The following is a 22,356-nucleotide window of genomic DNA, read 5'->3' on the forward strand; positions in this document are numbered from 1 at the left end:
AGAATCGTAACTTTAAAAAAAAAAAAAAATCAAAGGTAGCATATTTTAGACATGAGGCCAGAGAAAACCCATCCTCCTTCCACTGTAATGTTTTTCTAGTGTAGACATAACCTCCTACCTGAGGCATTGGCTCAGCCAGGTCAAAACTCCCAATCCCAGGCCTGGGGATGTACAGGCATGAGGTCCTAGGTCCCCAGCACAAAAACAAAAATTCCAAACCTCACATCATTCCATGGTTCTTGGTCTCTGCTCCTCCTCAGGTCTCAAGCTACAAGGGAAAGGCAGGGAAGGAAGGGCTTCTCTTGAGAGTGCCTGTGAAAGTATTTGAGGCAAAATTGGAGACCTGGTTGCCTGGCGACCAGATGATCTTGAACTTTAGTTGCCTTGGCAACAGCAGGGCCCTTTCTATTGTACCTTTAAGGTTAGCCCCAGTTATCAGGAGCTGGCAGTGGAAGGTCTGGTTCCAAATGGACATTCTTCGATGCTGCCACCCTCCAGCAATAACGTCATGAATATTTAACAGATGCTTGCTAATGTGATGGAATTGGAAAGTCAGAGTTCCTACATTCAAGGTTCGGAGGCGAAAGAAGGTATCGCATGACACCTCCTCGGCTTCAGCCTGAAAGTGCATCTCAAAATCATTGAGACCGTAAGTACAGATATCCACAGTTAATTCAATTTTCAATTCCCCTCTCATTCACTGCTGATTCCCCTACTGGACTGGGACTTGGGCATCCGTGAGGCACCTTACCGGTATCTAGGCATCTTATGGTGCTACAGTGGACCTTACATGAAGGGGCAGTTATCACAACCAGAGAGTGGTACTGGGCCTGGAGATGACAGGGAAGGTTATCCTGTGAAGAGGTAACCATTTCCAGGCACAAACGGGCAGGCCACTAGTGGCAGCAGACATCACTGATACTTGTTCAAGTCACGGCCAGCGCATACTCCATACTCCTCCTCCTCCTCCTCACAAATCCATTTCCAAAGCCATCTTTCCCACTCAGTAATGAGCACGGGCTGAATGTGAACAGTGAGAGCACCTGCCTAATGTGTGCTAGGCCCTGGCTTCAATGCCTAAGGCCACCCAAACCAAAAAGAACATGGAAGTCCAGGCGTTGTAGCACATACTTTAGTCCCAGAAAAGGCAGGAAGGTCTCTGGATTTTTTTTGTTTTGTTTTTTGGTTTTTTTGAGACAGGGTTTCTCTGTGTAGCTTTGTGCCTTTCCTGGAACTCGCTCTGTAGTCCAGGCTGGCCTCGAACTCACAGAGATACGCCTGGCTCCTCTGCCTCCTGAGCGCTGGGATTAAAGGCCTGTGCCACCACTGCCCGACTGGGTCTCTAAATTATTAGAGGCTAGCCTAGTCTACAGGGCAAGTCTATAGACCAGCCAGGGCTACATAGTGTGACCATGTCTGTCTTAGTCACTGTTTCATTGCTGTGAAGAGACACTGTGACCAGGCAATCTTCGAAAGGAAACCATTTAACAGGGGTTGGCTCACACTTCAGGGGTTCAGTCCATTATCATCGTGGCGGGAAGCATGGCTGCACACAGGCAGACACGGTGCTGGAGAGGGGCTGGGAGTTCCACATCTGGATCAGCAGGCAGCAGGAAGAGAGAGAGAGACACTGGGCCTGGCTTGAGCATCTGAAACCCCAAAGCCAGGCCTAATGGCACACTTCCTCCAGCAAGGCCAGACCTCCTAACTCATGTCAAGTATGGCCACTCCCTAATGACCCAGCATCCAAATATATGAGCCTATATGGGCCACTCTTATTCAAACCACCACACTGACTCAAAAAAAGAAAAGAGAAAGAACAGCTACCTACGTAGCAGTACCCGGACTCCCTTCAAATTGAGTGCTGCTCCATCCATGGGGGGCGGGGGTGGGGCTCACAAACAAGACTCAGCTAGTTTTTGTTCGTGTGAGGCAGGTCTTGCTATGTAGCCATGTTAGCCTTACATCTGCTAAGTGCTCATATTATAGGCATGAACCGCACTGGACATCAATTACTGTTAAAGGTATTATTTACTAATATAAAAAGGTCACCAAGATGCATAGTTAATGGGGGGGTCAGACACAGACTACTACTGTGATATTATGAAAAATAATATCTTGGTTCCTGGCTTACAGCTTCCTCCCCAAAGCAAGCTCCAGAAACTTAGAATTCACAAGTAACTAACTAAACTGAGTAGGGAGGGGAGATGTGGGAGGGGGAGGGAAGTAGAGGGGGAATGTATTGAGAAGAGTTATGGGAGGAAGACAAGACAGAGTAATGAGGGTGAATACGGTCAAAATACATTTATGTGTGTATGAAATTGTCAAAGAATTCCTGAAAAATGCTTTAAAACATAATTTCTTACATTGTGTATGACGGTACATGCTAGGAAGCCTAGCACTAGGAGAGACAGAGGCAGGGAGGTCACAAGTTCAAGACCAGCCTGAGTTACATAAGACTGTCTCCAGAAAACAGAAAGTAATAGAAACTAGAACTTCTCTTCCAACTCATAGAAACTCTAACCTATATCCCCAAAACTTGCCTGACTCAGCATCAACCATAAAGAAATTCTCTGACCAACTTCTGTCTGATAAGAGTTGTATTTCCCTCCTCACATCAGAAAAATCCTCCCCCATACCCTGGAGAAAGCAAGGATGTAGAGACCACAAAGAATCTACACAAACCTTGCTGGGTTGCCTCACACAGTCTAAGTGACATTAATCAGTTCAAGCCCACTCTAACCAATCACACACGCTTCCGCAAGGCTGACCAGGCATATCCACAGTATAATGAGGTCTTCAAAAAAAGCCAAAAGCAAGCTAGACATGGTGGCAAATGTCTTTAATCCCATCACTCGAAGGAGGCAGCAGCAGGTGGATCTCTGTGAGTTCAAGGCCAGCCTGGTCTACATAGCAAGTTCTAGGATAGCCAGAGTTACATAATAGAGAGAACCTGTCTCAGTAATAGTGATGATGATGATGATGATAAAATACAATTTTAAAAAGGAACACCATGCACGGTTTTCTTCACAGATCCCCCTTGGGTAGGACATCCAGAACTCCTCAGGGAAGTCAGTCCCTGAGCACTCACCACAGCTCCCAGCACTCGGTGTCTCCAGGATGACCTCAGCAAAACATTAGGTTGGGCTCCTTTGGGGAAGAGCTAGAAAGTGCTTTATTAGCCTGCTCCAGCCTAGTCACCTCAAAACTCCTGGCAACCAGTTACAGTCCTTTGCACACCATGGCATGAACTCAGCCTCTTTTGAGACTGTTTGCATTACTTAAAGGACATGTTGAGCTGGATAAATAAGTACACTCTAGCCACAAATTTAACAACAAATACTCCATGAATTATTCAAAGAGAAATTTTTGTGCCTTTTAAAAAATTGGTTTTAGTGATAAGGTCTCATTCTGTAGCCTAGGCTGGCCTGGAACCCACTATAGAGACCAAACTGGCCTTGAATTTGTGGAGACCCTCCTGCCTCCGCCTCCAATGTACTATGATTACATGCATGCACTACCACACCAAGGTTTTTTGTTTATTTGGTTTGGTTTTTTGAGACAGGGTTTCTCTGTGTCCTGGAATTCGCTCTGTAGCCCAGGCTGGCCTCTCACAGAGATTCTGCCTGCCTCTGCCTCCCAGGTGCTAGGATTAAAGGTGTGTGCCACCACCACCCAGCAAGATGTTTTTCAAAGAAGCAAGGAAATTATTTCCAGGAAACCTAGAGACCAGGTCAAAGTACTGCAGAAGAGCAAGAATGGAGATACTAAGTTTCTAAATTATATTTATCAATAGATGTGTGTTTACGGGGAGGTGATGCACATGCCACAGCCTATGTCTGGAGGTCAGGGGACAGATTGTTAAGTCTTGGTTCTGTCCTTCCGCCATGTGAACCCTGAAGACCAAACAGGTCATCGGGCTTGGCAGCCAGCACCCTGACTGGCTAAGCCATCTTGCCAGTCCACGGGTGACTCTTCATTCTACATAGGAATCTGCAGAGGAGCCTTAAGAACAGCTCAGGGAGCACAGCTCAGGGAGCACAAGTCACCATCCATACAAACCAGCCAGCTGTCGTGGTGTGCACCTGAAACCCCAGCACTAGGGAGCTAAGGCAAGAGGGTGGAGAGACAAAGGCTAGCCTGGGCTACAGAGGAGGACTCTCACCCGAGGAATTCACCAGTGGTCTACACTGTGCTCACTGCACCAAGCAAAGCCAGAAGGTGTCAGCCAGGACCCACCCAGCTTTATGGCACCTCCTATCTTTTCTTCCCACCCTTTCCTGGGTCCACAAGTCCAACTGCTGAGTCACTGGGGAGCCTCAGCCTAGTTCCAATCTCTTGGCCAACATTCCTTTCGTCTCTCCAAGAGCTCAAATGCTAGCACTGCCTCAAGACCCTGCCCTTCCTACCAGCCACTGCCCTGGGCCTGCAAACATGCGGCACAGTGCACACAAAGCCAACAGCAGAAAAGAAGTGGGATACTCAAAGAATGAGGAATGAGTTTAGTACAAAGAATAGTCCATTAAAGTATGTATACTGAAGATAAGATTATGTTGAAGCTAGGCGGTGGTGGCGCACGCCTTTAGTCCCAGCACTCATGAGGCAGAGCCAGGCGGATCTCTGAGTTTGAGACCAGCCTGGACTACAGAGAGAAACCCTGGTCCTAACTCAAAAAAAAAAACAAACAAACAAGAAAAGATTATGTTGAAGTCAAAGCATTAATGGAAAAAGACAGAACAGAGAGAGAAAAAGAACTGACTCTCCAGAGTCAGTTCAATTCCAGCAACATGTAACAATGTTGTATAGATTTTTTCTGATCAGTCAAACATGCTGTAACATAAAAAAAAAAAAAAAAAACAGAAAAAAAAAAAAAACACCAGAATATTAAAATATTTAAATAGAATTAAATACTCAACTACGTGAACTTCATGAATGATGATCACTGTTAAAGTATAAACATACAGCACTGAGCAGCTTGACAGCTGGGGCCAACGAGAGCAGCACACTTCCGGAGTACAGAGGCAATACACAACGCAGAGATCACCTGGCCAGATGAGGCCCAGAAGACTGTACACACACAAAGACCAACACAACCAGGTTCCATGGCACACTCTATAAACCAGCACTTGGGAGTTAGAGGCCAGAGAGACAGGATCAGTGTCAGCAAACAGCAAATTTGAGAGCAGCCTGAGCTATATGAGACCCTGTCTCAGAGAACAGCCACCTGTAGCTCAGTGGTTAAGAGCAGATACTGCTCTTGAACGGGACCCAAGTTTGGTTCCCAGCACCCACAACAAGGGGCTCACAATTGCCTGTAGCTCTAGCCCCAAGTGATCCAGCGCCTCCTTATGGCCTCCAGGGGCACCTGCACTCATTCATATGCATATGAGTAATTAAAAATAAAGCTTAAACACAAAACCAACCACTAAGCAAGCAGTCTACTAAGCCACAAGCTCCTCCCGCTTCATCAACTGTTTGACTGACTCAAGATTCCTTCCCACTGGAGCTCCTGGCAAGCTGAAGACACATGACAGGTGCAGCCCTCACTTGCACATCCTCTTCTGTACCGACTCTTTCTAGCCCAGGCTTCCAGGCACCTGTACTAAGAGTACTGGAGGACCGAGCATTCTTCTGGCATCCTCATGAGAAGTACCCAGGGCCGGAGCCAACTGACCTTCAGGGCTTTGAAGATGACCCCTGGGTGCCGGGGAGACCTGGTGGTATTGTTCTCTAGCAGCTGCTCCAAAGCGCGCCGAAGCCCAGAGAAGTCCGTAGGGGGATTGTATGTCCTTGTCCCCTTGTAATGAATGGAGCTAAAGGCTTCAGGGAAGCGGCCCAACTTCCTGAACCGGTCCTGGATGAGCTTCTCGGGTGCCTCTGAAGGGTGATCTGTGCAAGTAGAGACAGGCATGTGGGCAATGAGTGCCTTCCTGAAAACAAATTACCTACGTTTCACTGTACAAGTAAGATAAACTTTACTTCACACTTGTAAAGCACACATTTAGAATTATAGCATTTGCTTGGCCCTGACTGGAAAGGAACAAGAAGAGGGCATGGGTATCTCCTAAGCTGCCACTGACTACATGGGTATGTGATAAACTGCCTTACACACTGTGGTATGATGTGCACTAGTCTGGATGTATATCATAGAAGAATCTTGAAAAGGATTCAATGGAAGAGAAATGCAGACATGTAAGCATGAAAGGAAAGCCTGTGTCTCCCCACTCCCACATGCCCCCCTTTCTGTTGCACTTACCGTCATCCATACACAGCTTGCTTTGTGATTACCTGCTACACTAGACACTGAAGAAGCACCTGATTCTTTTTGTGAGCCTGTAGATAGACTTAGCCAGCTGTCTACTAGTGAGCACTTAAATTTTATCCTTCGAGAACTCTGGTCTTACACGATGAAGCTGCAAAGCTGTGGCAAGCTAGCAATGCAGGGGAGTGGCTTACAGATAGGCTCAGCACCTCTCCAGCAGCCATAGGATGGGCAGTCAGTACACCTTTTAGAGGTAAGACACTCTGGCTTAACATTTTAATACAGTCACTCAAATACTGAAGCCACATTAGTTCAAATTTAAAGGGATAGTCATTAAATAGCAGCCTTCATAATTCTGCATTTACTCCCTACACGCAGCTCATGCTGCGATCTGAAAGAATTGGTGGGAAGTGTTAGTCCCTGCCTTCTCCCAAAGCAGCCCAGGAACCTGACCTGGCCACTTCCCTTCATCCCAGTATCTCCACACACCTTTCCTTGAGCATGCCGTCACTGCTCCCAAACGAATGCCTTCTGCTCACCTGTATGTAGAACAGAATCCAGGCAGGGCATTCCTAAAATGAATACCTAACTCAGAAATGATTTCAGCACTGTCCTAGCTTGATTTCTGTTGCTGGTCAAAAGCAACTTGGGGAAAAAAGAATGTGCTTTTTTTACACGGCTTAGGCCCACCTGCATAGGGCTAGTACTGCCCACAGTGGGCTAGCTCTCCTTTATCAATTAGCAATCAAGAAAACGGGGGATGGGGCCGGAGAGATGGACCAGTGGTTAAGATCACTGGCTGCTCTTTCAAAAGACATAGGTTCAGTTCCCAACACCTACATGGCAGCTCACAATGGTTTGTAACTTGAGTCCTAGGGAATCTGATACCCTCTTCTGGCCTCCTCAAGCAACAAGGCATGCATGTGGTGGGTAAGCATACATACAGACAAAACACCCATACACATTAATTTTTTTTTTCTTAAGAAAATATGGGCTGCAGAGATGGCTCTTGGTAAAAGCAACACTGATTGCTCTTCCAGAGGTCCCACGTCCAAATCCCAGCACTCACAGGGTTGGCTAACAACCCTCTGTAACCCCAGTTCCAAGAGGATATGATGCCCTCTTCTGGCCCCCACAGATACTACATGCATGGTGCACAGATATATGCAGGCAATATATCCATACACTTACAAGTCAATCTCAAGAAAACGCCCACAGACCAATCTGATCAAGCCAGTCCCCCAACTGCTGCTCCCTCAGACAACACTGGGCTTTGTCGAGTTGACTTCTGAAACTAACCAGGAGAACATTTCAGATCTCAGACTTTCAGATTCAGGATGCTCCTCTCACAAGACTTTACAAACATCCCAAAATCCAAAACCTCCAATCTTACTTCTGGCCCCAAGCACTTTAAATAAAGAATACTCAACCTGTCATTCATTCTCCTATTAAACTCCTACCTAGCACTCCTCTACCCAGAAAAGCAGCAAGATCAAACAGAAATCTGAAACTAAACGGCTCTGAGACAAGAAAAAAGCAATGATCAATTTGCCCATTTTTTTTGGCACACCTCTACCCTGCTGTCCTTGCTCTGTATTAAGGCTTCAAGAAGCCCTGTTGCTACAAAGAGGTCCGGATTTCAGAATTCGAAGACCTTGGTTGAACCCCAATTCTGCTAGGACCGCCTTGGCTATAGATTGCAAGCAGTTCTCTGTGCTGTCATTTGGGGCTGCTTCACATCTCACAGTACACAGCACAGTGCAGCGCAAAAAAAGATGGCTTCTGGAGACTGGTTATTTCAAAAGCCTGAGCTGACAAACCTTGCCCTCAAGGCTGTAAAGACCCAGAATGACTTAGGACTGATCATGGGAACGATCCAGAGTCAGCATTCCTTGTTTCCTTACCTTATCTCACAGTCATTTCTATTTAGTCTCTTCCTTCGCTCTGGAAGGTCATGACTCACTGGAACCAACAACAACTACAACTGGTCCCAGGTCCATCAAAACAACCTCCCTTCTGGTCCAGCCTAGCCACTGCCTTTTAACACCACCGTCACGGCTACAATGGAGACTCCCCGGGAACTCAAGGCATGCTCCTCTACTTGTTCCTGGGGACAGGAAGTGGTGCTCTGAAATACAGATCTGACATTATATAGGTCTCTGCCCAAGATCCTTCAGAGAACTGACCAAGGCCACCCATGGTCTGATCCTCAAGTGCAACTCCCTCTAACACAAGCTAGCTATGCTTCAGGTGGACACAGCTCTTCCTTTTGAAGATGACACACATCTGTGCAGCAAACATCTGGGCTCTTTAATACATATGCAGCAGCAAACAAGGTAGGCAATTTTCTGCCTTCATGCTGTTTCCATTCTCATAGAAAACATCAAAAACGAATAAGCGCACACAGGGTGACTCCAGGTGAGCAGATGAGTATGACTGCACCAGGGTGCGGGAAGGACCACATCATGGGAAGAAGAGTCAGGAAAGGCTCGGCCCAGATGAGAGCTGAGTATGAGAGACAGACGGTAGCTGGGGCAAAGTGGTCCAGACAGACAGAGAGCACATGCCAAGGTGAGCACACAGAAAAGGTCCAGACAGAGAGCACATGCCAAGGTGAGCACACAGAAAAGGTCCAGACAGACAGAGAGCACATGCCAAGGTGAGCACACAGAAAAGGTCCAGACAGACAGAGAGCACATGCCAAGGTGAGCACACAGAAAAGGTCCAGACAGACAGAGAGCACATGCCAAGGTGAGCACACAGAAAAGGTCCAGACAGACAGACAGCACATGCCAAGGTGAGCACACAGAAAAGGTTGTATAGCTAGTGAGGACGGTGGGTGTGTGTGTGCTCGCACGTGCACCCATGTGCATATACAAATATATATAATATATATTACACATAATACACACACACAGAGTGAGGAGAGGATCAGCTAGTGGCCAGACACATTGACACGGGTTAGACAGAACACCACATTTAGGAGTTTAGATTACATTTGGTTTTTTGTTTGTTTGTTTGGTTGGTTTGGTTTGGTTTGGTTTGGTTTGGTTTTTCGAGACAGGGTTTCTCTGTGTAGCTTTGCACCTTTCCTGGATCTCACTCTGTAGCCCAGGCTGGCCTTGAACTCACAGAGATCCGCCTGGCTTTGCCTCCCAAGTGCTAGGATTAAAGGTGTGCACCACCACTGCCTAGTGATTACATTTGTTTTTATTTTTGGTTTCTGGAACAGGGTCTCTTTGTTTCTGCTGGCCTCAACCTTGAGTCCTCCTGCCTCAGTTTCTTGAGTGCCAGGATTACAGGCATATATGCCCATATTCAGCTACTGGATTACTTTTTTTTTCTTGGCTTAGTTTACATTTTGATGTAACTGAAAGCAAGCAGGAATATCACAAGCTTGGGTATCTAAATTATAAATGAAGCTTTCATTTCAAGAGAGCCCTCTGAAAGGCAGACAGAGAACACATCCAAGGGCTTATGCTGAGTTTAGGAATCAGCTGCAGAAGCAGCTGCAGTTCCCAGCATGCAGCTGCTCTGGGAAGCTCCAAGGGATTGGCCCCTCCCAGAACATGCTCTTGCCCTCTTCTGCCTATCCAAGACTCCACTTGCAGGCATTGCTTCCTCTTTCCAAGACCCCACTAAGATGCGTGGTCCTCCACTCCATTCCCACAGCTCCAGTGCTACATGTACTACAAAACCAAGAACTCCACAGTCTCTCCACTTAGACTGAGGGGAGGAGATTTCAGCTCTACACCTCATTGTCTAGAACATGATATGAGTACTTTTTGGCTGAATAAACAGATGTGAACAGTATAACTGTTTTAGAGGCCAGACTACTAACCCTACCACATGGAATGACTATTGTTGCACATGGTAACATTGCTCCGTATTTCTCAAAGAAACGGAGACAATAAGGTAACTTACAGACACACTCACCACATGCACCCGCATCCATTCCACTCTCTCCTGTGACACAAGTCAACTGTCACGCTCTTAAGGCCATCCCCTCCACTTGAGCGTCCGTCACTCCAGCCATTTCCGCTCTTTTCTTTTGCATTTGGATTCTGAGGCGGACAGGGCCCTCACACTTAGAGTGACAGTGTCCTCTGCTGCCTCCCAAGGGCTGCCATTACAGGTGTGCCAGCACGCTTTCCTTGTCTTCCGCTGTGCTCAGGGTTCAACCAGACCCTCCAGCATGGAGGCATCTGGTCTCTCTCTTGGGTTTACCCCTCTCTAAGAATCATCTCATCAGTACACCAATACCTTAAATATCTAAATACTCAAAAAGGGAAATTCTTAGAAGTTCCACGTGAGCCATCAGCTACCACTTTATGGTCCTACTTCCCCCTATGAAACTCTTGGAAAGAATTCATTTAACATACTCACAACCTTCATAGTGACAGTGACAATGTCTGTGTGTCTGTGTGTCTCTTCCTTCCTGGTTTTTCGGACAGTTTCATGTAGCCTATGCTAGCCTCTGATAGAATGGAGCTCAGGATGGCCTTGAACACACCGCTCCTCCTACCTCTGGCTCTTGGAAGCTGGGCCTCCAGGCACGCAGCACTGCATCTGCCTGCCTTTTGTTGCCGTGACAAGGTCTCACTATGTAACCCAGGTTGGCTTAAAATTCATAACCCTCCTGCCTCGGGTTCCCAAATACTGGAATTACAGGCATGCATCCCTCTGCCTGACTCTTCTGGTCTCTCTTCATCCCACTCTGATCACATTTTCACTATCAGCATTTCAGGGAAACAGATTTGATCCCAATCTCCCAGGATCTTTAGTCCACTAGCATGTCTTAATCCTCGCCAGAGTTGATTGCTCCAGCCTTCCTGGAACATTTTCTCAGTCTTGCCTGGGCACAAGTCTTTCTGGGCATTCCACCATCACCATATTGCATCCCAGAGGCCACCTCCTTGTGCCCAAAAAGGTCAGTCTGTGACACAGCACTGTCTACTCACCAGAACCCAGAAGTTGCGTGTGCACAGTCTCATGGAAAATAATAACTGCAGGGCCCAGGGTGGATAAGGGGACATCCAGGCCACAGCGTGCTGTGGTGGCCTTGAGTTCCTTGGTAAAGTGCTTCAGGTAAGCTTCCGAGGCATCCCCAAGGAATTTGAAGAGGTCATTATGCAGGCGGTCTGCATGAGTTCGATAGATGACCAGGTCTGAGATGGCCAGGACCTTCAGCAGCAGCCGTGTCCTCTGGCTTAGATTCACGGTGGCCCCCAAGAGTCCTTCTGTGTCTATCACTGCTACTTTATTGACTGGGTCATAGGCTGCCCACACTCCCACTGTGCAGGACTCCTGAGCAGGGGAGGTTTTGAAGACTTCTCGGCCATAGAAGAAAGTGTGGTTGAGGGTATGGGACTTTCCATCACCAGTATTTCCAAAAATGGAAACCACCTTGAGATGCTGATCAGGCTTACAGTCCAATTTCCTAATAAAGTCCTCTTCATTTGTTACCTTCAAAAAACAAAAAAACAACAACAAAAAAAAGAAAAGACAATAAAATATGGAAACTGAAAAACTAACTCCTATAAGAAACAGAGATGCTTCCCAGGGTCAAGGCCTTCCTGACTTGTAGAAGTGGAAGGAAAAGGAAGAACCAAGACGACAGCTCCACCCTTAGCAAACAGCTCACGGACCCTCTGAAGCTCCCATCAGTGGAAAAACTTGGCAGCCATGAAAGAGCCAAAACCGGGGGGCTGGTGACATGGCCTGATGATTCAAAGTATTTACTGCTCTTGCAGAGGACCCAAATTTGGTTCCCAGAACCCACATTGAGAGGCTCCTGCTGGGCGATGGTGGCTCACGCCTTTAATCCCAGCACTCGGGAGGCAGAGACAGGCAGATCCCCGTGAATTCAAGGCCAGTTTGGTCTACAGAGTTCCAGGAAAAGCACCACAGTTACACAGAGAAATCCTGTCTCAAGAAAGAAAAAAGAGAGGCTCCTAACTGTCTGTAACACTAGCTCCAGGGTATCAAATGCCTCTTCTGGGGCTGGAGTGATGGCTCAGCAGTTAAGAGCACCAGCTGCTCTTCCAGAGGTCCTGAGTTCAATTCCCAGCAACCACATGGTGGCTCACAACCATCCGTAATGAGATCTGATGCCCTCTTCTGGCCAGCAGGCATACATGCAGGCAGAACACTGTATACATAATAAATAAATTAATTAAAAAGAAAAAAGAAAAATGCCTCTTCTGGATTCCATGGGCACCTGCATTCACCTGCACTCATACATACACACACACACACACACACACACACACACCTGAAAAATAAAAATTTAATGAAGAGCTAAAACCATAAAGTTCTTAAAAGAAAACATGTTAATTGTTGGGTTCAGCAACAGTTTCTAAAAAGAAAGATAATAGTCTAAGTTAAGACCATATGCTGTAAAGCCCCAAGACAGTGAAAAGATGAGCTGGAGAGATGGCTCAATGGTTAAGAGCACTGGCTGCTCTTCCAGAGGACTGGGCTTCATTTCCCAGAGCCCTTATCTTGGCTCACAATCATCTGTAACTCCGGCCTCAGGGGTTCCAATAGCCTCCTCTAGCCTCCCCAGGCATCAGGTATGCATGTGATATAAATACATATATGCAGGTCAAACAGGCATACACACGAAATAAACATAAATCAATGCATCATTTTTTAAAAGAAGCCAAGAATTTGAATAGATATTTCTCCAAAGAAGACCTGCGAGTGGCTGCAAGTACATGAAAATCTGCATACCATTCACCAATGGAGAAACACAAACCAAAACCATAATGACAGCACTTTGCCATCCAACAGAATGGCTATGCCAAAAAGGCATTAACAAGTGTTGGCAAGCCGGGCGGTGGCACACGCCTTTAATTCCAGCACTCGGGAGGCAGAGCCAGGCGGATCTCTGTGAGTTCGAGGCCAGCCTGGTCTACAGAGCGAGTTCCAGGAAAGGCACAAGGGTACACAGAGAAACATGGTCACTCTAGAAATAGTGCAGCACTGACTAAAAAAGTTACATTAAAAAAACAGGTGTGGTGGCTCATGTCTGTAATCCTACCAGGGAGGAGGAGGAGACTGGAAAGTCTTAAGTTGGAGGCCAGCCTGAGAGCTACATCAAAAAATAACAGAAAGGGCCGGGCGGTGGTGGCGCACGCCTTTAATCCCAGCACTCAGGAGGCAGAGCCAGGAGGATCTCTGTGAGTTCGAGGCCAGCCTGGGCTACCAAGTGAGTCCCAGGAAAGGCGCAAAGCTACACAGAGAAACCCTGTCTCGAAAAACCAAAAAAAAAAAAAAAAAAAAAACAGAAAGGCTTATTTTCCAATTATGTGAGTGTGTGTGTGTGTACACAAAAGAAAGGAAGGAGGGAGTGGAGATAAGAAGCAGGGGAAAGCTGGGGCTAGACAGCTGGATCAGAGGTTTAGAGCACTTGCTACTTTTACAGGACCCAGGTTCAGTTCCCAGCACCCACACAGCAGCTTACAACACCTGTAACTCTAGTTCCAGGGTTTCAATGCCCTTTTCCAATCCATGGGCACCCAACACACATGAGGTGCACAGACATACATGCAGACAAAACACCACACATTAAATCACTTTAAAACACAATGTAGAAAAGATTATGTGCAAGATTCCATGACTCAGAAATCCTATTTCTAGGTTTATATCCAACAGAAATGAAAACATACACCCACACAAAACCTCTCTATATGTAATATAGCAACATTATCCATACCAACCAAAAAGTCACTATATCCCAGATGCCTATCAACTGATGAATGCATGAACAAAATGTGGCACGTTCCCACAATGACCATTATTTAGCCATGAAAAAGGATGAGCTCTTTCTTTTCCATCCATTATTGCAATTACAACTATTATTTTCACCTTTAAGACATTTCTTCAATGTGTCCTTCCTTTGATTCTGTAGAAATTTCTGGGGTGTTTGTACTACATGTGGGTGCATATACGCCATGGCACACCATGGGGGTCAGAGGGCCACCTCAGCTGTCAGTCTTTGCCTCACCTTGTCTCTTATCTCTGCTTAGGCTAGGCTCACTGGCCTGCAGGTTTCCAAGGATTCTCAGGTCTCTGCCTCCATCTCACTGCAGCAGCACTGGCATGGCAGTGGCAGGACAGATGTGGGACAGATGCGGGACAGATGCACACTACCTCACCTGCTGTACATGGGTTCTGGGGATTCAAACTCAGATCCTCATGCTTGCACGCAAATGCCTTACCCACTGCGCTGATTTGGCAAAAATATTCTTTTCTTGTTGCTGTTGTTTTGTTTTGTTTGTGAGACAGGGTCTAACTGTGTAGAGTTGGCTGTCCTGGATGGAACTCACTCTGTAGACCTATCTGGCCTCAAACTCACAGAGATCTGCCCACCTCTGCCTCCCAGGGTGCTGGGATTAAAGGTGTGTGCCATCGTGCCCCGCTAATTTTTTTATTTTTATTTTTTTTATGTGTATGGGTGTTTTGCCTGCTTATATGTCTGTGCACTGTGTGTGTGCCTGGGTGCCCTTGGAGGCCAGAAGAGGAAGTCAGAGCCCCTGAGCTGAAGCTACAGGGAGTTGTGAGCCACCATATACTTGCTGGGAACTGAACCCAAGTCCTCTAGAAAAGCAACAAGGGCTTTTAACTACTGGGCCATCTCTCCAGGCCCTATTTTTTAAAATTACATTCTATTTATTTTGTTGTTGTTGTTTGTTTTTTGTTGTTTTTGTTTTTTGAGACAGCTCTGGCTGTCCTGGAACTTGCTTTATAAACCAGGCTGGACCTTGAACTCACAGAGATCCACTGCTTCTGCCTCCCTAGTGCTGGGATTAAAGGTGTGTGCCACCACTGCCCAGCTTTTACATTCTATTTGTGTGTGTGTGTGGAGAGAGAGAGAGAGAACACACACACACACACACACACACACACACACACACACACACACACACACACCCGAAGTAAACTATGGTGTACATGCAGAGACCAAAGGACAACTTGAAGTAGTCAGCTCTCTCCTTTCACTATTCAGGTCTCAGGGATCAATCTCAGGCTGCCAAGGCTTGGAGACAAGCACCTTCAGCTGATGAGTCTTCTCTGGGAGTCCTGTTTCCAATCACAACTGTGCAGGTGCCCCTTTCTAGTCTTCCTAAGTCTTTGCTCACTGACCTTCAGAAGGGGATGAAAATGCCATGAAAGACTACAGAGTCCATGGCTGGAAAGTAATATGCACGGCGTGGGATAATGGCCACTGATCTGAAGCTCAGGTGGGCTTGTGACCCATACTGCTTCTGTACTGACCTGTTTTGACTGCTTAGAAAAGCCTGAGACTAGCTTTGGAGAGGAATTACCCATCTGAAGGATTCTGCTGGAAAAATGTATCATAAATCATTTCAATTACTTCTTCAGTGAGGAAAGTGATTATGAGGCATAGTCACTAGACTAGGCTCACGCTAGTCTTTCACCTAAATACCACTTACAACAAACCTTTCACTGAATTAGAAAAATATATGTAATTAACATGATCACATTTGTCTCAAAGTGCTTTCCAGTTCTAATTAAAGAACTTACAATATTTTTTACAAATATTACAAAGTATTTTTACTTGTAACCCAATACTCTATAATAAATATGTTTATGGAATAGACAAGTGATGCTTTGCACACCTCTATCATCCCCTAAACTGTAACTACAGATGCTAAAATAAAAATATTATCCCTGTAAAAATAATAAAAATTTAGAAGGGGCATAGTTGTGCATGCCTATAATCTTGTCATTTGAGAGGCTGAGACAGGAGGATCACTGGTTAGAGACCAGCTTGACCTAAGATGTTGGAAGTTTCAGGCTAGTCTAGGTTAAAAAGTGCAAGTCTGACTCAAAAAATAAATTATATGTGTGTATACGCATGTTATATATGTATATACATGTGTGTATGTATGTATGTATATATGGGTGTATACATGTGCATGTACACACATACGTGTATATACTTGTATGTGTACATGTATGTATATACATGTGTTGGAATGTGTGTGTATGTGTGTGTGTGTCTGTGTGTGTGTATGGCAAGGTAGCTCACTGGAACCAGGCATAGTGGTGCATGCTTTTAATCCCAGCACTCAGGAGGCAGAGCCAGGCAGAGCCAGGCAGATCTCTGTGAGTTCAAGGCCAACCTGAGCTACAGAGTGAGTCCAGGGAAAGGCTCCAAAGCTACACAAAGAAACCCTGTCTCGAAGGGGGGGGAAGCACCCTCAAAATTAAAAGAATAAAAAAGTAAACAGCTATCAATATTTGATCAGTATTGGTTTGACATGCTGGGAAAAATAAAAGAACTAAGTGCCAGCACATGCTAAACATGATTACAGGAAAATGAGATTAAATGACAAGAACCAGACAGAAACAGCCACATATGATGTGACCCATTTATATCAGATGTTCAGAACAAGCCAATTCATAAGTCAGGAGGTAGATTAGTGGCTGCCAGCAGCCGGGAGAGGAAGACAGAGGGAGAGGCTGTTAATGGGGACAAGGTCTCTCTGCCTGGGATGACGACAATGTTCTGGAATCACATAGTGTCCTGGGTTGCACTGCTTTATGAATATACTAAAGGCACTGAATTCTCTAGTTCATTTATTTATTTACTGATTTCACTTGTGGTGCTGGAGATCAGACCAGGCATGGGCTTTCAATGAACTGCACACTTTAAAAGACCAATCTGGCCTGAGGGTCAGGTTTAGAAGTACAAGACTTGTCTAGCATGTGCAAGGCCACATCTGACCCTCACATGGAAAAGGCAGCTTTGAAATACAATAAAGAGTGGGTTTGTGGTATGTGGATTCCATTTTAATACAGTTGTGATGTTTTTAAAGAGCTTACTGTTCCATACATTCATAACCCCCATGACAATTTAAAGAACATGCAGCGCAAGATGGTTCACTTGCTACCACCCTGGTATCCAGAGATCCAGGGGTCCTCCAACTCTTCACACTCCCCATACATGCTCTCCAGAGCCAGAATACTTATCTCTGTCTTTCTCTTTTCAGTTTGTTTGTTTGTTTGTTTTCAAGATCCATAATAGAACTTCAGAAAGCCCCCCTCAGGACCACTACTCTGACTCCAGAACCCCACATCAATACCTCCACCCCATAGGACTCCTCCAGCCACAGGAGTAACAAGCCTTTTATTTGATTTTTTAAGACAAAGTTTCTCTGTGTAGCCCTGGCTGTCCTGGAACTCTGTAGACCAGGCTGGCCTCAAACTCAGAGATCCTCCTGCCTCAGCCTCCCAAGTGCTGGATTAAAGGTGTGTGTCACCACCATCTGGCAGGAGTAACAAGCCTTTATAAGAAATTTCTTTCAGCCATCAGAGAAGAAAACAGCTGTCTGATTCAAATGTCTGCAGTCTGATAGAGAACGGAAATGCAGACAGACCACTGAGTGTGAAAATGATGAGCCTTTGTCTCCTTTAATCTCATCAAGATGGTGAAGCACGCATTATTAATGAGGTGACCACTGTCAAGATTATTAAGTGCCTTAATGCTGATGACAATACCAATAATTCCTGAAATGATCCTGCAGCGACAGGGCTCAACACCCAACCACGTCTACCTTATCTTTGCATGCACAGCACTTAGGACACAGCTTGGTACACAGGATCCACACCTTGCTAGAAACTTGAATCACTCCCCTCACCCCAATCCTTTCCACTGAGCTGAACACTGCAGCATTTGATAAGCTCAGGGACAGGCTACTTGAACTAGCTGACAGCTCTGAGAAACAAGGGATCCAGAAGCTGGCCAGGTAGTTCAAATCTGTGATCCCAGCACTGAGGAGATGGACGCAGAAGGATCACAGGTTCAAGACAAACTTGGCTACACAGCAAGACTCTGTCTCAAAAAATTAAGTTAAAAAAATTTAAGTGTCCAGTTATAGTGACACACGTCTTTGATCCCAGCACTCTGGAGGCAGAGGCAGGAGAACCTCTGAATTTGAGGCCAGCCTGGTCTACAGAGAAAGTTCTAGGACAGCCAGAGCTACAACACTGTGAGACTCTGTCTCAAAATACAAACCAACAAAAACTTTTAAGTAACACAGAACAGTCCATTTTGGACCTGTGTCACTCAACCAGTCTGGTTCCAAGTTGCTAAGGTGGCCAGCAGGACACAAACAAAAGCCCCATAAACTTCTACTAGTAAGAAGTCAGCTAAGGTCAGGGTAGCCAGCTGGAAGAACCATCACTTTCTCAAAAGCTCCTGCAGCAGAAAAGACCAGGCCTTCAGGGTGTCTCCCCTCAAAATCTACCACATGATGAAACTGTCAACGCAGAAGCAGCAACTGTACCCAGAATACGGTTAGAGCAGTCATGTAGAAGACTTTAGGTAGAGAATTGAGTGTTTCCAGATTAATAGTAAGTGCTCATCAAATGATGTATGTAATATACAAATAAACCAGATGTGCTGACCCACTCCTGTAATCTCAAATCTCAGGAGGCTTTTGAATTCAGTCAGCACAAGCCATAGAATAAGACCCAACTCAAAAAAAAAAAAAAGCAAAATTCACACACGTGTACACACACGTACACATGTACACACACACACACACACACACTCACTCACACAGTATGTCTGTAGATATGTACAGATGTGAGTGAAACTCACATCTGGAATATTATCTGGTATTTGGAGATACATTAAGCATGTGTGCTCTTTTGTTGGGTCTAGATTCTCATCCAGTGGCAGACTCAAGAGAAAGAACCCAAAGCCTCTGCAGTTTGTCTTCAGGTGGTCTATGGATAATCAGCATGTACCAGTGGCTTTTTTCATGTGCAAAGTGAGGACATAACCATTTTGACCCCCACTAACTGGAAGGTACAGGGACTAACTAAATGAACAGATGAGGAAAAACTTCTTGGCAGACCTAAAAGCAGGCCTCACCCTCCTGTCCCTCACATGACTCTGCTCCCTGGTAACACTACTAAACACATCCCCAACCTGTGGACATCTTCCTGAGCCAGCAAAGACTCAGCTGCCTGCCCTTTGGTGGCAGCAAGACTGGTTTTCAAACTGGGAAAGCAAAGGTCAGGGAAGATAAGAGGTCAGGTGAGCCTGCACAGGCAGCTGGAGGCTGTGGCTGCAGACTCAGGGCCACAGAGGAGCCCTGGGGCAGCCTGGACTACCTGGTAAGACCACATCTCAAGGGGGGGGGGGGGATGTTCCCTTTAATAATGAGAGGAAGGTTCTGGAAGGGACAAGGCTCCCGCTCCTCTAGTTCTGTCTGTTTCCACTCACCCACCCATTTCCACTCCCTTTCTGAGGTGAAGGAACTCCCTGCCTAGTCACACACACCACACACACACACACACACACACACACACACACACACACACACACCCTCACGAAACAGCCCTCGGCCTGACACACCAGCAAAGCAGCAGCAGCAGCAGCAAACATCAAAAGCGTCCCTCTCCAGCATCACCTTTGCCCTCCCCAGAGCCTGGACTCAGACCTCAGGCAAGGCAACAGGCCCAGCTTCCAGCCCAGGCTTAGCCACAGCAGGGCCCTGAAAGAGCTCCTTCACCAAGAAGCCTCAGGGACATTAGATAACAACCCTGTGGGGACACAGAGGGCCGCTAAGATAAAACAGCCAAGGGCACAGCCCAGTGTGCAGCACACAGTGAGGGAGAACAGGGGCCGTTCTCAGAACCAGCCCACTGGGAAAACACCCAAGTGTGTTGCGACACAGCTCCCACCTGCCTGTTACCCATTAGTCTAACTCAGCAGCATGGCCAGATCCAAACCAACTCTACCAAAAATGCACACTTCAAATACCCCTTTCCTCTCCCAAACCAAAATAACGCTTACCAAGGTTCAGTGGCACGTGTCCTGAATCCCAGCACTCGGCTGGCAGAGGCAAACATATACCTCTGTGAGTTCTAGGCCAGCCAGGGATACACAGTGAGACCCTGTCTCAAAAAAGGAGAAGAAAGAGAGAGAGACAGACAGACAGACAGAACAGACACAGTCACAGAGCCAGGCAAGATGGCCCAGTAGCCTGGTGAGGCTCTGTCTCACAAAACAAAAATCGAACATAAAAGTGCATTGTTAATACTGGTGTTGCATCTGACTCTTAGTAAAGTGGTCAGCTCATTCATACACACTAAGCAGAAATAAACTCAACAAGAGGGCTGGAGAGATGGTTCAGCAGTCAGGAGTGTGGACTACTCTCTTCCAAAGGACCCCCAGCACCTACATCAGGAATGTAACCCCGCTCCAGGGGACCCAGTGCCTCTAACCTACATTCACAGACACATACCCATACACACACACACACACACACACACACACACACACACACACACACACAGTGACACACATAATTAAAAATCAGTCTTTCAGAAAGAAACTCAAAACACCTCCATCTTACCTACTTCTTTCTCCCTTACTACAAAACTTAATTTATTTAACATTCCAAGCCCAGTTTGTAAAATGAATTAACAATTCTCAACAATCCCCACTATTCCTATTTGAAAATTAGAGCACTTCGCTGCAGAAAGGACCCAACCAGAGCACTTCAATAACCCAGCCATACTCAGGAGATAAGCCACAAAGGTATCAGGAAGTACTCTGATGGTGGTCAACATCAAGGCCCTTCCAGTCCTGGCTTAGTCTACAGAAGATCCCATCTGTACCAACCATCATCAGACATCCCTCTTGGGCTTACTAAACTGTTCCGAGTGCCAGGGGCCCCAAATCAGCTCCTTCCCCAAGTAACACAACAGGCTATCAGAAGCTCCGCCATTCCCATCACAATAGAGAGCTCATGATAAATTACATCCCATCCAACAAATGATTATTTTATAATTTTCCATTGACATTTGTAAGTAACTTAAGTGGACAATTATTCTCAACATTGAGTTTTTATTAATGATTTTTATTTGTTAGTTTTTGGCTGATTTTGCTTTCTTTTCTTTTTTGGCTGAGTTCAGAGGAAGAGAGCCAAAGAAACCAAGATTCTCTAGTTAGAACTCTGAGACCATTACCCTAAAATACAAGTAGAGCTTGCCCATAGTCAACAGGCATATACTAAGTTCACCTAGTATCTAGCACTAACTTGACGACAAACCACACACAAACAGACCTGCTGTTACAGTTTTTGTTTTCTTCTAGAGGCAGGAAAGAGATGGAAAGAGGGAATTTCCCTTTGAGAAACCCAAAGCCATTTCCATCACATTCAAAAGAACAGGGCAGGAGAGTTGTCTCAGCGGTTAAGAGCACTGGCTGCTCTTCCAGAGGACCTGGCACCCACATGACAGTTCACCACTGTCTATAACTCCAGTTCCAGGGCATCCGACACCCTCGCACAGACATACATGCAGGCAAAACACCAATAAACTTGAAATAAAAATAAGTAAATCAACTATGTCAAACAGATCAGTACTCTAGTTTTAAAGTCCCAACAAAGGCTCCATTCCAGTAACAAATCCCTATATCAGGAGGCAGAGGCAGGCAGATCTCTGTGAGTTCAAAACTACAAAACTGTAGTTCTGATCTACAAAAAAAAAAAAAAACCTATAAACAGAACATTCTAGAAACCCTGCTTCTAGATCACAGGAAGTTCTAAAGGAGCTCACACTCACTGTAGGTTCACATGTGAGATGGCAAAGTTCCTTGTGAGAAGCAGCCATTTCCCTATCAAATGTTTCCCTCAGGTGACTGGAGTCACAGTTTGACCTCACAAACACTGAGCACATTTGGTAAGGACAAAGATCACTTTCTTCCACTCCATTGTCCCCAAAATGTCCCATGACTTGAGAGTCAGGAATTCCCCTTCCCTGTCTTATAACTCCAACAATGTTTGACCCTTGCCTCACAGACACGGCCCACAGCTCCTCCACGGTCCAAGCAGTGAGAACATAGCCACACAGAAATGATCCTCTCACAAATTCTTCAAAAACATTTCTTTTTAGCTCCATGACGAGCCTCTTTGACATACGCAACTAACCCAGTTCACCTCCTTTTATATCTGAAGAAAAAGCCTTCCAGTCCTGAGGACCAGGAAACACCAACTCAAGAGATCCAAAACCCTTCCGGATGGACGGGGACACACGGACACACA

The 22,356-nt window shown here is 46.0% G+C and overlaps 1 protein-coding gene across 1 annotated transcript in view; it reads right to left on the bottom strand.

The window, feature by feature from the left end:
* Positions 1 to 22,356, bottom strand: part of Zfyve1 (zinc finger FYVE-type containing 1) — a 54,172-nt gene that overhangs the window by 16,847 nt on the left and 14,969 nt on the right. Inside the window, 2 exon segments of the mRNA XM_028877176.2 lie at positions 5,675 to 5,889; positions 11,224 to 11,728. Coding sequence (XP_028733009.1) covers positions 5,675 to 5,889; positions 11,224 to 11,728 — 720 coding nt within the window.

The sequence above is a fragment of the Peromyscus leucopus genome, chromosome 14 (genome assembly GCF_004664715.2).
Source record: "Peromyscus leucopus breed LL Stock chromosome 14, UCI_PerLeu_2.1, whole genome shotgun sequence".
In the NCBI taxonomy this organism is placed as follows: Eukaryota; Metazoa; Chordata; class Mammalia; order Rodentia; family Cricetidae; genus Peromyscus; species Peromyscus leucopus.